The sequence below is a fragment of the Saimiri boliviensis genome, chromosome 7 (assembly GCF_048565385.1).
Source record: "Saimiri boliviensis isolate mSaiBol1 chromosome 7, mSaiBol1.pri, whole genome shotgun sequence".
In the NCBI taxonomy this organism is placed as follows: domain Eukaryota; kingdom Metazoa; phylum Chordata; class Mammalia; order Primates; family Cebidae; genus Saimiri; species Saimiri boliviensis.
Genome location: NC_133455.1, coordinates 809,890 through 826,255, shown reverse-complemented (window position 1 = coordinate 826,255; position 16,366 = coordinate 809,890). Strand labels below are relative to the sequence as shown.

Genomic DNA, 16,366 nt, shown 5'->3' with positions numbered 1-16,366 from the left:
GCAGGGGTCGGCACCCAGCCTCCCAGTCCAGGCACACCTGCAAGGAGCCCTCCACCATGCCACGCGCACCCACATGGAGGCAGGCACACCCATGCTCTTCCCCCACCCCCTGCACACACGAGTCGCGTAGGCTGCATGCAGGTCTCCCTGCTGGCCACGGGGTACCAGCTCCCTGGGCACTGCCCTGCAGTGCCCGGCCGGGGCCCAGGCCTCTCTGTCCAGGGTGAGGCATGTGCCGGTCAGGGCGTTGGAGGCAGCTGCTCACACACGGCACCTCCCACACGAAATGTCCCAGGCCCCAAACAGGACTCCAGGCAGCAACCCGGCCCTGGCCCCGCGGATCCCGGCATCCGTAGCCTTGGCTGGGGTCTGTGCAGGCTGACCACTCTGAGGCTCCTGGCGGGGCCACAGCCACAGGGCCAGCCTGTTCCCCCAGGGCAGCATGTCAGCCTGGGGGGCCCCGGCAGACCCTGAGCAGGGTCTGCTCCCCCGAATCTTCGCTCTGGAACTTGTCCACCCACCGCTGGCCCCATGGTGGTTGAGGCCAGAACCAGTCTGGGGCTCCAGAGGGAAGTGGGCATGGGACAAGGGCGAGCCAGCTTGCGGAGCCTCGGACAGGTGAGACGGGGCCCCAGGGGGACAAAGATGGTGGGGGGTGCTGGGGGACTTACGGAGTAGCCTCTCCCCGAGACCGCCTGCGCAGAGCTCTGCAGAAGGAAGGAAGGACAGTCAGTGGCGCCGCGGCTCGGACCCCAACTCCTGGGGACGCGCCTGGCCGCCTGCCCTGCAGCCCATAACCCAGCTGAGTGCTTGTCCCAGGTGGGGCAGGTCCAGATGCCCAGACCCACGATCACCAGGGAGACGTCCTCCCAGGCAGGGGCCGCCAGGGCTGAGGCCTTGGGGGGGGAGGACAGAGCTGGGCGGCGTGGCGGGGTCCTCCCTAGGAGCTGCTGTCCTCCTGGCCCAGTCAGTGGGAGGCTCCCCTGCTCCGGGGTCCAAACCCGAGGAGGCTCCCATGGAGACACCCTTGGCCAGTTCCTTGCCCCCAAGAGGGAAGGCCCTGCCAGAAACGCTCCTCAGAGGAGGCAGGAAACCCTGCGGGAGGCCAGCCTGGGGCCCCAGCTTCTGCTGACCTCCTTCCATGCCCACCCACCAGAGGGGTCTGCAACTGCAGGACTTCAGGGAGGGCGTCCTGGCTGGTCAGGGAAGGCTTCCTGGAGGAGGTACCAGGTGGACCCCTCCAAGGAGGGTTCACCACAGGGGCCTGACCTGACGGGGAGCGGGTATGGCAGCCGGGGGCCCCTCAGACAGCAGGAACGCTTTGGTCTGGAGGGCTGCTGGAGGACCCCAATAACCCTTGGTGGGGCTCCCTCTGTTTCGAGCAGGTATTGTGAGGCCTTCAGGATAGAGCTGTGGGTCACATCAGCTCCACACCAGGGTCTCCCTCAGCAGGAGGGTGGGGAAGCAGGCTCAGAGCTGCTGCAGTGGATGGGGCGGCTCACGGAGCTGGGCAGGGTGGGGCTGAGGACTTGGCATGGCTGGGGCACACAGAGAGGGTCCAGAGCAGCCTGGGGAATGGGGGGCAGGTGTAAAGATCCAACACCCCCTCTGAGGGGCAGGGGCAGAGGAGGAAAATGGGGTTCTGGGGCCAGCTGAGGGCAGCCCCCCACTCTCCCGAATGGATCCATGACCCCCACTGCAGTCAGAGAAGACATCCCCTCCCCTTCCCCAGACAGCTCGAGGGGCCCCGGGTGTCAGAGGACAGAGCCCAAGGCCCTGGGTCCTGATGGCCCACCTGCCAGTTCCTGGCTGCCAGAGGGTGGGGGGGCCTTGGTCGCCCTGAGTTTCCAGCTCAGCCCCAGCTGCTGTGTCGTGCTCAGAATGTGACCTCGTTCACCCGGGGCAGCGACGGCCCAGATAGTTCTCGGCCTGTGTCCTATCTCGTGGCGACAAGCCAGGAGGCTGGGCAGTGAGGCCTCGGCTTAAATGATACCGAGACACCTTGGGTTCCACTCAGGCCCACAGGAAACCCGTCCACTGCCCCTCACCTGCAGGAGCTGGGAAAGGGGTGCCAATGGCCTCCTCCTGGGGTGGGCTGCTCCAGCTTCACCACAGCCACGGCCCGATGCTCCCACGGCCACGCTCTCAGGGGAGAGCTCCGTGACTGGCCAAATCCTGCCTGTGACCCCACGTGTGGGGGTCCCGGACCCCTGGGGACCTGGTGCCCAGAGACTTCTCTCAGGGACACGGAAGGTGTGTCTTCTTGACCCTGGTCAGCGTGTACCCTGCCTGGCACAGGCACACCGACAGCCAGGCTGGATGCTCGGCCCAGACTCGCTCGGGGTGAGAGAAGCACCTTCCACTGACGTGGAACAAACCCCGGCTCCTGCCGCCCGCCACACTCCGCCCGTCTCCTGTCCCAGCCCACGAGGTGAGTGGGTGTCCCCGGCAGCAGGACAGGAGCCACTGCGACCCAGGCAACCCCAGTGGCAGCCCGGGGATGCCTGTTTCGAGGAGCAGCCACCATCTGCCTGCCCTCCAGCCCCAGGGCCAGCTCATCGTGTTCCTCATTTAAATCCCTCCTAACAGGGAAAGTCCTAATGAGTCGAAGATGCTGCTTTAACGAAGGCAAGATGCTAACGGCTAAAACACAGCCTCCATGGGAAATCAGGCCCCCGACCAGGGGCTTCTGGACAGGTGACCCAGGCTAAGGCAGCTCCGAGCACGGGCAGCTGGGTACTCACATCGCTGAGTGGGTCTCGGGAGCTGCTCCACCGGGAGCTGGTGGCTTCGAGGACGCTGTCATCATCACTGTCCCGGTCGCCCCCTTTGGACACGGTGACCTTCATCTGGGACAGAGAGAGACACCGTCTCAGACAAACCCCCACTTCACCACATCCGCATTGAGGCCCCTGGCACAGAGCCCCGAGCCCCGACAGCCACTTGGCGCTCTGGGACAGGACGCGTTGCAGAGGGTGAGCCGGGTCCTGGTCTGGGGGCGGGGACAGTGGCAGGGCAGAGCTCTGCAGAGCCAGGAAAGCCAACCAGGATGCAGACGACCCGCCCAGGAAGCACCCCGTGCTCAGAGCACCCCCTTCTGCAAGCCGCTGACTCTGAAGACATCCTGGGGGTGCTGGGGACCACGGGCAGGGCCTCCACCACACCTGGGCCTCTTCTCAGCCCCAGTGGCCAGGCCACTCCCCGGTTGGGTGGCACCACCACCTCATCCAGCTGCACAGGGCTTGAGGCCTCCAGGCTGAGCCTCGGTGCCACCCCCTGCCTCTGGCTGTGCCCACACCACCTCCTTTGGGCAGCGCCATCCCAGGGCAAGCAGCAAGGTGGGTGGTGGGACCTGCCCATCCCTGGCTGCGTGAGCCTTGAGCCACTGGTTTGCTCACCTGCAGAGGAAGTGGCCACACTCCCTGACCCCCGCCACCACCTCTGGTGCCAGCCAGCACCGCCGCTGCTGCATGCCAGGCTCCGGCCACGGCGCTTTGCACGCACTCACACACATTTGCTCACACGGCAGCCCCGAGCAGAAACTATTTTCCTTTACATTTCACAGATGAGAAGCCCGAGGCACAGGCAGGTTCAGTGGCCAGGCAGGAACCAGACCCAGAGTCCTGCATGTATTTCATTTTTTTACTTGGAAATAAATTCAGACCTGCACAAAGCTGAGGGAGGGTGAGAGGCCAGAGGTCCTGCTGACCAGCGTGCCTTAGGGACGCCCTGCACGGCCGCTTCCAGCCTCCCTTGGAGGCCCCCCCATCTCCCTCTCTGGCCACCTTGACCTGGAACAATTCTGCACCTGGTGGTGACCTGCCCCAACGCATCTGGGCCCCCAGACCTTGCATCTGGGGCCTCTGGTGAGCCCCTTCACATTGAGTCATCCAAGTCAGAGCACACCCGGCCCCGGGCACCTGTCCAAGTCAGGAGTGTCCCCTGAAAGCACCCCGGCCCAGGGGCGCTCATTGGACTGGCTGGTGTGGCTGGGTGCAGCCACGAGCCTGGGGTCAGCCAGGCCCACCCCTCGCGCCCCCGATGCCGCCGGCCTGAGTCCTGCACCACCTTCCCTTTGTGGCTGGCAGGGTGCACACAAGGCAGACGGTGCTGGTGACGATGAAGGATGTCGCCCAGGCCCCTGGGGTCAAATGCATGCGGCCCATGAGGTCAGTCCAGCCTCAAGGAGCAGAAGCCCAGACCAGAGGAGGAGGAGGCCCCGGCAGGGCAGGGTGGCAGCCCCCAGGGAGTCTGGGCCTTACCGTGCAGGTGCCAGTGGCAGACAGTGGGCTAGTGGCCAGCTCAGTGGCGCAGTGGCCCTCACAGGCCCTGGCCAGGCTGCCCGGCTCTTCCCAGCAGTGTGGCCTCAGGCACGTGACTGCCCCCTCCCCCCGCCCACCCCAGTTTCCGCATCTGTAAACGGCCCCTCCGCGCAATGAGGCTGCTGTGCTCTGGGCCCGGGGCTGGCACCTTCCAGGCCACCAGGTGTCACTGTTGTCACCGGCTGGACTCTTGCCGCCCCTCCTTCCTCAGCCCCAGACCTGGCACTGTGGTCTCAGTCTGGCCGCCATGCCCACTGGGCCCCACACCTGCTGCCCTGCTGGGGCTGTCAAGGGTTCCGTCCACCCCCAAAAGCAGCGAAGGTTCTCGATCCTGAGCCAGTTTCTCCACACAGGGTCTGTCCCCCAGAGCCCGTCAGGAATGAATTTCCAGGCTGGCTCCTGGAACCATGTGTCACCGGCCCCCTGGGGAGTCCAACCATTGGGAACGGCCCCATGAGCCCCGCACGCGATGCAGGGGCAGCACCTGCCGTGATGGAAAGGCAGCCGCAGGGCCGCCGAGTACAGCGGTGCGGGAAGCTCACTGCCCAAGGACACCCAGCTGACGGGAGGAGGCACGGCTAAGATCCGCCCACAGCAGAGCCGTGAAAAGCAGGGCTCAGGGCACCTCTCTGCACTGCTCACAAAAGCTACCTCCGGTCAGGGCTGCGAGCAAAGGGAACACCTCGCCCCCAAGCCACAGAGTGACCCTGCGGGGTGCCTTGCGTCTGCTCCTCCCAAACCCGGAGGCCCTGTGAGGCGGCCAGGCAGGCCATGGGGAAGGGTCTCTCCCCTTCCTTGGGTGGCCAGATTTAGCTCTGAAAGCCTCCTGCCTTGAAAAACCCTGCAGAACTGGGTCCTGGACCCACAACCCGCTGTGTGGCCAGCAAGACCCCAGACAGCCAAGGTGGCCGCCCTCAGCCCTGCGCTTCACAGCAGCTTCTCGGAGCTGCCCGCCAGCCAAGCAAGGGGCTGGGGAGGCCACACGTCCACTCCCAGCAGGAACTCGGAGACAAGATCACAGTCCCTGGACTCCCAAGCCCACATCTGGGGCCAAAGGGTGCCCCGCACATCCAGGAGAGTGGGTGGGAGCTACCGTGTGGGTAGAAAGTCTCCTAAGTGCTGAGGCAGGAGACTGAGGCCTCAGCCAGTTCCTGTTTAATAAACAGAATATAGAAAGAAGAATCTGGTTAGGAGTAAGTGTCCTGAGTGATTAGACCACGGTCTTATTGAATATTAAGCCTTGACTGAAGCCTTCTTATACTTTATGCGCAATCATCTATGAACTCCGGGTTGCTGTGGTCAGAGACTGATAAGGGACACTATAAAATGTGGCCACAAGGCAAGGGCAGGAATACCTGCCGGGCATCACCGGCCGGTGCGCCCAGCAGAGGCGACCTGCTCAACGCCGAAGCCCAGCCCTCCGTCACGGCCGCAGCACCGCTGCTGGAGGGCATCTCAATCTCTGCGGCAGCACCAGTGCTGGGGAAGCACCCGAGACTCAGCAGGCCTGGGAAGGGCACAGCCCCTGTCCCTGGGTGAGCCGGAGAGCACGCCACTCCCCACCAGCTTGAGGAGGGACTGAGACCGGCCAGCCCGACGCAGCTACCCGGGGCCTCGCTGTCTCTGCGTGGCGCTGTGCTATGCCGGGTGCAGTGTGTCTGCTTTCCCTCCCTACTTCTGCACCTGGTTCTTTAAGAAGCAGCATCGTCCTTGGAGCTTTTGTTCTTACTTGGCAGGTATACCACAAGGTGCTGAGGCGTCTCACTGCCCCCCGCTTCGGATACTTGCAAGCCCGGGGCCCCTGGTTCCTTAGACACGTGAGCTGTCTGAAATTCACCCCACTCACCCTGCCGCCGTTTTGTACCTAATAAAAGCCAGAGTGTCCAGGCACTCGGGGCCATGCCGGCCTCCCTGAGCACTGGTGGCGGCGGACCCCTGCGCCCAAACTCTTTCTCCTCCATCTCAGCGTCCCACGTCTTTATTTCTACAGGCTCTCATCGTCGCACCGTGGAGAACACCCTCCAGACCCAGCAGGGCTGGACCCCGCTCTACCGCACCTGTGCCCACCGGGCTGTGGTTGGTCCACCCGTCCGTCCACCCATCCAACCAACGCTTATGAAAGCCCCACCAGCTGGGCACCATGCTGAGCAGTGAACAGAGCAGACCCAAGCCCCTGCCCTCCCGGGGTGACGAAGGAGCGGCCGTTCCCGGTGCACACAGAAGGCGACTCCGGCTGCCAGGCGGCAGGTGCTGGGGGAAGGCGCACTCGCCAGGATGCAGTGGTGTGATCTCGACTCACTGCAGCCTCCACCTCCAGGGTTCAAGCCGTGAGTCTTCTGCCTCAGCCTCCCAAGCAGCTGGGATTACAGGCGCGCACCACCACGCTCGGCCACTTTTTTGTATTTTTAGTAGAGACAGGGTTTTATCATGTTGGCCAGGCTGGTCTTGAACTCCTGACCTCAAGTGATCCGCCCACCTTGGTGTCCCAAAGTGCTGAGATTACAGGTGTGAGCCGCCTCGCCTGGCCTGCCTCATTCATTTCTGTTCTTGTCTATACTACGGCCTTCCTTTAGAGGGTTCCTTGCTTTTTTTGTTTGTTTGTTTCTTAAGGTAAAAACCTCAGGTTTTAAACCCTTCTTTTCTAATACAAGCATTCAAGCTGGTTTTCCTCTAAGCATTGCTTCAGCTGCGTCCCATCAATTCCGACTCCAGATTCCTGATTTTCTAATGAAGTTCAGTTCAGAGGGAGATTTAGGAGGTGGAGCTGAGGGCCTGCCTGGCTGGGTGTGCTGGGTGTGCTAGGTGGGAGGGTAGGAGAATGACTGTCAACTTCTAGCTCAGTCACCTGGGTGGATGCTAGGTTCACCCACCGAAATGGGGCAAAGGCAGAAGCTGCGTGTCTGGTTTGTCTGTGCCAATTGAGAGGGGCATCCTGTGTCCCGGCTGGACTCTGAGAGGAGGCAAGACGGTGCTCAAACCGCAGAGCCAGCGAGGTGGAGGACGAGGAGACAGACGCAGACACCGGGAACAGCACGGGCATGGGACAAGAACGCACGAAGGGCACACTGCTCTGCCCTCCCCCACCCCCCCACTCCCCCACCCCCCCGCCGTCAGCCCTGTGGTCACTGGGCACGTCAGCCAACAGTCTGAACTCAGAAGTGCTGTAAATAAATGTAAGGCACCTACAGCTTTCCTAGACTCACTACAAAAAATAAAGTAAAAAATAACTGATAGTTTCTACATTCGCTACATTATTGAGATACTATTTTCAAAGTACATGCAGTGAAATGCAATATTTTATTAAGATGAATTTTACTTATTTCTCCCTACTTTTTAAATACGCAGCTCACACACTATTCCTACCGAACAGCGCTGGCCTAGGAGAGTCCAAGGCCCTACCCACCCCTGCTGGATGAGAAGCCACACTCCACCGGGTCCCAGGGTGTCTGTCCCCAGGGAGCCCTGCAGGGTGTGTGCCGGCCCTAGGAGAGGCTTCCTGCCAAATCCTCGCACGCAGGCAGACCCTGTGGCTCAGCATGGAAACCGCTCTCCCTCAGACTCCCCACAGCTTGGACAACTGCTAAGGATGCCCCTACCACTGCAGCTTCTGGCTGAAGGACAGCCAGTGGCCTCTGCCCAGTGAATGCCAGTCCAGCTCACTCTGGCACTGCAGAACTGGGCCACCTGGAAAGGTGCCAGGGTGGCTCGAGATCCTGGACCACACCACAGCCCTCCTGAGATCCCTCTGAGGCCCCAGGCCTCCCCCGGGACCTCTGGGCAGCCCTGGGTCTCCCCTGGCACCTGTGGGTGGTCCTGCCTCCCAGCCTCCACACTTCCAGGTGCCCCCCACCCGCCCCTCCCTTGTGCCCTTTTCGTCTCTGCCACAGTGGCCGCACATGCTGTCACAGCCTGCCTACACATGGCAGAGCCGAGCCCTGTCACTAGAACAGAGACGGAGCTCATTGTCCCCGGTGCCCAGACAAGAGTCCGGAACAAGGAAACGGGGAAGGCCCAGAGGGCAGGGCCTGCAGATGGAACCATGGCTATTCACCTAAAGTGCGGGGCCCAGCCAGAGACACAGGGCCTCGGAGGCGGCTCGACTGGCAGAGGCACACACGCCACCCGTGGATGCTGCACCGGCTGCTGAGGCCACCCGCGCCCGCGCCCGCGCCCCTCCCTGGGGAAGCCACCCACACCACTCCTCCCCCAGGGGCTGCTTGCAGACTTGGCCAGACCTGGGGGGCCCTCTAGGGCTCTTAGGGCTCCAGGCCCCTGGTGGGGTTGTCCCTGCTGCCAGTCTCAGTGTCGTCCCTCTCCCAGGAATCCACCCGCTGCTCTGCCCCTAACAACCAACCATCCGCTGCCTTCATCTGCCACGGCGCCGCAGGAACAGGCCTGGCCTCGCCCAGAAGGCTCACGCCCTCCCGCGGCCCGTTCAGCAGACAGAAAGGGGCCAGCCTGCCTGTGCCAGCAACAGCAAGGGGGGCAGAGGATCACACAGACGTGACCCGCGGGCTGATGGTCACTAGGGCACTGCGCCCCGGACCCAGTCTCCAGAAGGGCCCCCAGGCAGCAACAGGGTCTCTGTGGTCAGGTAGGGGGCAGCTTCCCCCAGATCCCCAGTCACCCCCACTGTCACCCCCCCACCGTCACTCCATCCTCAACCTTCAGGCTGGGCTGTACCCACCCTCCCCACAGCCACAAGACCCAAGCCCACCTTCCTGGGCAGGCTCAGCTCCACTGAGCACCACTCCAGAAACAAGGGAACAGGCGGGTCCCACCCAGGCCTCAGGCTCTAATCTGCTGCCTATGACGGGAGCCGAATACCACTCGCAGGGCCCCGCAGGCCCATGGCGGTGTCTTCTGGTCAGTAAAGTGAGTCATAAACACTAGAGCTGACCACCAAATTTCAACATTGCCGAATCCAGAAAAACCAGGATTTCCAGCTCTTCAGAAACATCCAAGATCCGGCCACACAGAATCTGCACTTCCCAGGGCAGTGCCTGGCAGCGGCCCCAACAGGCTGTGGGCCCAGGACACAGGGCACATGTCCACCCCACAGGGTCCCACAGCTCCGCCCTCCCCACAGGACACAGGGCACATGTCCACCCCACAGCTCTGCCCTCCCCACAGGACACAGGGCACATGTCCACCCCACAGGGTCCCACAGCTCCGCCCTCCCCACAGGACACAGGGCACATGTCCACCCCACAGCTCTGCCCTCCCCACAGGACACAGGGCACATGTCCACCCCACAGGGTCCCACAGCTCTGCCCTCCCCACAGCAGCCCCCACCAGGCCATGCAGACACTGGGTTCCAACGGAGGCTACAGGGTCATGGCCAGGACTTGTGAGGCCCCTCTGGGTCCCGAGGGTTTCCTCCGCTGGTGTCCTCTGCATCCTCAGCTGCTGGCCACGTGGACCCAGGCTGCAGTACCCCCTCCTCAGGCCTCCCCACCAGCCTGGACTTCCCCATTATGGGGCAGCCGCTGCTCAGCTCAGAGGCTCCGGCACAGACGGCCCCTCCCCACTCCCTCAGGCCACTGAGGTCAGACCCCGACACAGCTCTGTACTCACGGCCCCCTCAGTAACCGCGGTTCGGGGGAGGAGGGGGGCTGAATGTGGAAGTGGGCAGGAGCCTATTTACATCATTACCGTCCCCCACGCATGACAGCGGAGATGTCTGAAGGCAATTCAGCCAGGTGCTGCAGCCAGGACTCAGCTGCTCGATGCCCTGGCCTCCCATGAGCAGAACACAAGCACCTGACAGCCACGCGGAGGACTCTGGGCTGACCCACGCTCCCTCACGGGTCCCCAGGCCACGCAGAGAACCCTGGGCTGACCCACGCTCCCTCGCGGGTCCCCAGGCCACGCTGAGAACCCTGGGCTGACCCACGCTCCCTTACGGGTCCCCAGGCCACGCAGAGAACCCTGGGCTGACCCACGCTCCCTCATGGGTCCCCAGGCTGTGCAGAGGACGCTGGGCTGAACCACTCAGCCTCACAGGTCCCCAGGCCACACAGAAGACGCTGGGCTGATCCAGGCTCCCTCATGGGTCCCCAGGATGCCTATCCTGAGGATGGGTGCCCCCCAGGAATGAGCCGAGGGAGGTCTTGACCCCTCCCGCGCTGGCCCACACAGTAGCCTTGTGTGGGGGGATCTGGAGGCCAGCACCCCCCATGCTGAGCACAGGCAGGCCCCTCCGTCCAGGCCTCAGACGGGTGGACAGGAAGCTCAGGAACAGACGCCCGGGTCTCCCGTCAGGTCAGAGAGCAACAAATCCTGAGCGGAGCCTAGCACAAACCCCGTTTGCAGAATAAATCACGTAAGACACACGCTCATCTGTTTAAATTACCAAGGCTGATACTGTTATAAAAAATAGTGGCATGGCACTTTTTATTTTCTTTAATCATAAAAATAAACCCTGTGCTTCTGGGATGGAGGCCCCAGGTGAGCACCGGAGGAAGGGGCCTGGGTGGGCGGGGAGTGAGGGGCCTTGGGACCAGAGCGGGTGCTGCCCCAGAGCCTGGCCGGGACCCAGGAGGGCCTGTGGGGGACGCATCCTCGTGAGCAAGCGCGGGGGCCAGAGGTCCGCAGCTGCCTGCTGGAAGCCAGGGACTCCCACCCGCCTTCCTGACACCTGCAGCTGCCCAGCTGGGAGTGACCAGGCCTTCAGGACCAGGGCCTCCCGTCACTTGGCGCAGGGGTGCATAGGGCCAACACTGCTCTCTGGAAGGCCCCTGGCTGCAGCCGCCCAGCTCCCCTGTGGTCTGGAGAAAGTCAGAGGCCCCTCCAAACGCCCCTTTCCTTTTGGGCCAGTGGCGTGCCTCGGGCTCCAGAAGACTCGAGTGGGGCTGCCTTGAGACCAAGACCAGGGGGTGGCAGCCCCTGACCACTGGTGGGGGCTGTGGAAGGGCGGGGATGGGCCAGGAAGAGCCTTGTAGTGTGAGGTCTGCTGACTGCACACAGGTCAGCAGCTGGACAGGACGCTGCAGGGCACTCTGGGAAGCCGGGAGAAGGGGCTGCCTCCCCTTTGGACTCCCCCTCGCCTGGAGACCCCGCAAGCACCCCTTCAGTGTGCACCCACGGGGCAGGGAAGGCAGAGTCCTGAGAGGTGGGGGTGGGAGCCTCCGGGCCCCCTGCAGCTCCTGACCCATCCGATGGGTCCGTGCGGCCCCTGCCGCCTGGGGACCCTGGAGGTGGGCAGCAGCACCACCTGACTGCAGGGGAAGGGGCTAGACTGAAACCCACAACTTCAGCATTCATCACCGGGATTCGCCTGAGGGCTGATGAACTGCACTCTGGCCGATGGGGTGCGGCCCATGAAGAGCCTGCAGCCAGCACTCCACATCCTCCCGCCCAGCACAGCACTCGGGCTGGCACCCACTCCACGCACACACCACGCTCACGCTCTGCACGCTGGCACACCCGGGACAAGCGTGCAGGCAAGGACAGTACTGGCATGGAGAGGCACAGAAAGACACTGAGGGGCCCCAGCAAGCTCCCGGCCCTCCCAGGGCACACAGCACAGGCAGCACACGCGGGTGGGGGCTCTGTGACACCAGTGGGGGGACGTGGCGGGGCGGCAGGAAGACGCCAGGTCCCTCTCTCCTCCCGGCGTGGCGGGCCTCGGCCTGATCACAGCACTGCAGGGCTCCCACTTCCAGCTGAGCCTCAACTTCCAACAGCAAACAGCCCGGCCCTGTCTGAAGGCCTAGGGCTAATCCAGCAAAGCATCTCTGGCCCGAAGGGCGAGGCGGCCTTGGCCCCGGGGGCCCTGCCAGGGTGCAGCTCACACGGGGGTGGCCTGGAAAATTCATCCGGGGAGGTGCCCACAGGCATCAGGCTCCAGGGCTCACAGATGGGGCCTGGCGGGCCACCCCGGGGGCACAGGATCGGGTCCACCGTGACCTCAGGGGCCGGCAGGGATGGCCCAGGGCCAGGAGTGAGAGCCGGGGCTGCCAGGCTGGCACCAGATCCAACAGGGAGCGCCGCGGCTGGCACAGGGGCCCCAGGAGAGGCCGGCAGGGTGGGCCTGGCTGCCCCAGGAGTGGAGGGCGGTCGGGAATGGGGAGCAGCGGCTGGGGCTTGCAGGGCTTGCTGGGGCCCATGAGCGGCCGCGGGGGCTGGCAGGGCTGCTCCGGGCCCATGAGCGGTCGCTTGGGTGGGCAGGGCTGCTCCAGGCCCATGAGCGGCTGCTTCTGCTGCCTCGGCCGTCTGGGGCCCAGGAGCGAAGGCGTGAGTGGGCCGGGCTGCTCTGGGGCTTCCACTAACTGCTGGGGCTGCCTGAGGCGTGGCAGTAACCGCCGCGGGCGACCGGGCTGGCCCAGCAGGGACCTTCGGGGTTGGCCGTACTGACACGGCACTAGGAAGGCCCGCCGGGGGCGGCAGCACTGTCCCGGTAGGAAGCCGGAGGGCCGGCGACGAGGTCGGAGGGTGAGGAGCGGCCGTGGGGGCTGGTACCGCTGGCACTGGGCCAGCAGGGAGCGCAGGCGCCGGCAGCGGTGCCGCGGGGCCAGGAGGAAGCGCAGGCGCCGGCAGTAGAGGCAGGGGACCAGCAGGGAGCGCGGGGCCAGCAGGGAGCGCGGGCGCCGGCGGTGCTGGCACGGGGCCAGCAGGGAGCGCGGGCGCCGGCAGCACGGCCTGGGGCCTGGCAGTGCCCAATGCGGCCGGCAGGGCGGAGCCAGGCAGGACCGCTGGGGCTGGCAGAGCTGATCTGGGGCTGGAAGGAGCCGCTGGGGCCGGCAGGGCTGCCCGGGGCCCAGAAGTGACCGCCGGGGATGGCCGGGCTGTTTCGGGCCCAGAAGTGACCGCTGGGGCCAGCTGCGCTGACCCAGGAGTGGCCGCTGGGAGGGCTGGCAGGGCTGCCCGGGGTCCGGGAGTGCCGACAGGGCTGGGAGGGACCCCTGGGGCTGGCTGGGCTGGCTGGGCTGGAGCTGTTGCTGGCGCTGGGCCGGGCCGTTCTGGTCCCAGTGGCTGGCTGGGAGCGGCCCCCCTTCTGGGGAGCACACCTGCATGGAAGAAAGAGCACGTGTCCACCTGGGCAGGTGTGCCCACAACCCCGTCCAGCCCAGGCCCAGGAGGCATGCTGCCCTTCTCCAGCAGCCCTATTCCCAAGGGGGTCGAGGGGAGCCTAGGACACCGCACCGAGCCCACCCCAGAAGGAAGGCGCACACCAGCGGACCCCTGCGGAGGAAGCAGCTGCAGGCTGAGCCGCACCCAGGACAGAGCCCCACTTGCTGGGGAGGCCCCAGGCCAGCACCCACCTGCTCTGACAGCCCCTCCTGGGCAGGAAGGCCCCCGGGCAGGGCAGGTAGGGCCCTGTTCCCAGCTGGGCCACGCACCTGACCACTGACCACAGTCATGTGCCTGCGGCCACCGCCGGAACCAAGCATTGCCCTCCCCATGCCACACGCGTTAGCGGATGGCGCTACGTGTGAGCAGAACAGCCTCGGCAATGAGTCTGGACCCCTCCTGAGAGACACGCTGGACACCTGTAGTCGGCGGAGCCTGATGGACACAGCAGGGAAACGGGGCCGGCCTATCAGCTTGGCGCCCCAGCCCCGCACGCGCGCCTCGATGCCCCCAGACAGGCACCTCTCCCACTGTGGCCCTGGGCCAGTCACGGCCCCTCAGCGGCCTGGCCGGCTCCTCTGCTCGGCCCCAGCCCCATCCACGAGACCCGAGCCCCAGGCCTGACAATGACGGGGCGCTGCCAGGCAGGCCCAGGGGCTACGTGGGGGGTGCCCAGGTGCTGGGGTGACCCCGGGGCGGTGAGCACTGACCCAGTGAGAAGCTCCCGGTGGAGGAGGGGCCTGCTCACCTGCTTGGAGGCCTGCAGCAGGACCTTCCTGGCTCCATCGCAGGCGGGCTCCAGGTCCTGCCCGGGGCTGCCGGCCTCCAGGGGTCGCCTGTTCTCACTGGGCTCCGCCGCGGGGCAGTTCTCCGACTCCCGGGGCTTCTTGACCAGGCGACGTTCCCACTTCTCCTTCCGCTCATGTGGCTTCAGGGCCATATCCTTCTGCACGGAAACATGGAGAGGCCGGTTAATTGGCTAGACCCCAGGACCCCGGGCCCAGGACAGCCCCGGGCCGCACCCCACCTGAGCAGCTCTCAGGGGAAGGCGCCTCCAGCCTGGGGAGAAGCACCTCAGAGGGAAAGGACGACAAACAGGTGGGACGGCTGCTGCGGGTGGGAGGACGGGAGCGTTTCTCAGGACTCAGCCAGCAAAGGACCAGACAAAAAGTTCAGCCCAGCAGAGAATCTCCAGCAAGCTCCAAAGAAGGCTGGCCTGGGGCTACCCAGGACTATGTCTCTGAGCGCACTGACTCCAGGGCTGCCTTTCAACACTGCGAGCACACTCTATAGCAGGGGCCAGTTACCACAGGAGCCTCTCCAGGTGACACCCACGCCCCACAAGAAGTGCTCCCACAGGCAACACCCCACAGGAAAAGCTCCCCTAGGAGACTCCCCTCGGGAAATGCTGCCCCAAGAGACTCCCCACGGGAAAGGCTGCCCCAGGAGACTCCCCACGGGAAAGGCTGCCCCAGGAGACTCCCCACGGGAAATGCTGAACCAGGAGACTCCCCACAGGAAATGCTGAACCAGGAGACTCCCCTCGGGAAATGCTGAAGCAGGAGACTCCCCACGGGAAATGCTGAACCAGGCAACGCTGTATTCCAGACGGCCTGAGGGGATGCAGCCAGTGCTCCAGGATAGGTCTGTGGATTTGGGCCAGAGATGCTTCCTCATGCTCACCTTTGGGCTATGAGACCCTGGGGACACCCCCAGGCCCCCCGTAAACCTGCTGGCTTCCCCTGGTTCCCTAGTCACCCTCTCAGCCCATCTGGACTCCTTCAGAGCACCAGACTGTATAGTCTTCAAGCAGCCTCCAGGACATTGCAGGCCCCTGCCCTGCTGGTGGGCATCGGGCAGCCCCAGGTTCTGGGGTCCCTACCTCTGCACTCAATAAACCAGTAATAAGCACCTTCAGGATGCTGGCTTGGCTCCTGGCACCAGGGCTGGCACAGACTGATATAGCACATCAAATTTAGGGTCCAGAGGAGCCAGCTGGCTAGACAGAAGTGTCCACAAAAGGACAGAATCCTCTCGGGGAGGGCGCAGCTGTGAGGAAAACAGCAGCAGCAATGCCCAGGGACAGGACCCACGTCAGAGCTGCTGGCAAGGACCAGGGGACACCACTAGGGAGGACCTGTACTGGCACAGGGCCATGGGTGTCCCTGGGGAGGAGGATCCGCCCCCACATAGAGACACAGGCGTCCCTGGGGAGGAGGACCCGCCCCCGAGTAGAGACACGGGTGTCCCTGGGGAGGAGGACCCGCCCCCGAGTAGAGACACAGGCGTCCCTGGGGAGGAGGACCCGCCCCCGAGTAGAGACACGGGTGTTCCTGGGGGGAAGGACCCGCCCCCACATAGAGACACAGGCGTCCCTGGGGAGGAGGACCCGCCCCCGAGTAGAGACACGGGTGTCCCTGGGGAGGAGGACCCGCCCCCGAGTAGAGACACGGGTGTCCCTGGGGGGAAGGACCTGCCCCCACATAGACACAGGCGTCCCTGGGGAGGAGGACCCGCCCCCAAGTAGAGACACAGGTGTCCCTGGGGGGAAGGACCTGCCCCCACATAGAGACACAGGCGTCCCTGGGGAGGAGGACCCGCCCCCGAGTAGAGACACGGGTGTTCCTGGGGGGAAGGACCCGCCCCCACACAGAGACACGGGCGTCCCTGGGGAGGAGGACCCGCCCCCGAGTAGAGACACGGGTGTCCCTGGGGGGAAGGACCCGCCCCCACACAGAGACACAGGCGTCCCTGGGGAGAATGACATACCCCTGCATAGGACCACAGGCGTCCCTGGGGGGGAGGATCCACCCCCCGAGTAGAGACACAGGTGTCCCTGGGGAGGACGACCTTGGCTGACCCTCCAGTAAGAACAGAGGACAGTGACAAGGACCATGGTGGTACTGGCCGCCCCCTCCCCAGCCACACCCTCCCCTGCTGGGTGCCCTCTCCGCGACCCAAGTGCCATC

At 64.7% G+C, this 16,366-nt stretch overlaps 1 protein-coding gene across 12 annotated transcripts in view; it reads right to left on the bottom strand.

Annotated features, from left to right (window-relative positions):
* The window catches only part of FBRSL1 (fibrosin like 1), an 82,664-nt gene that overhangs the window by 52,449 nt on the left and 13,849 nt on the right, over positions 1-16,366 (bottom strand). For 10 of the 12 annotated variants that reach the window (XM_074401995.1, XM_074401992.1, XM_039471789.2 and 7 more), the window contains exons 2-4: positions 14,146-14,343; positions 2,745-2,849; positions 672-707 (exon numbers count right to left, since the gene is read on the bottom strand). In XM_074401995.1, coding sequence (XP_074258096.1) covers positions 672-707; positions 2,745-2,849; positions 14,146-14,343 — 339 coding nt within the window. Of the gene's footprint in view, positions 1-671; positions 708-2,744; positions 2,850-10,686; positions 13,334-14,145; positions 14,344-16,366 lie in introns of those variants that run through there. The other 2 variants (XM_039471793.2, XM_074401996.1) reach the window with 2 other exon arrangements.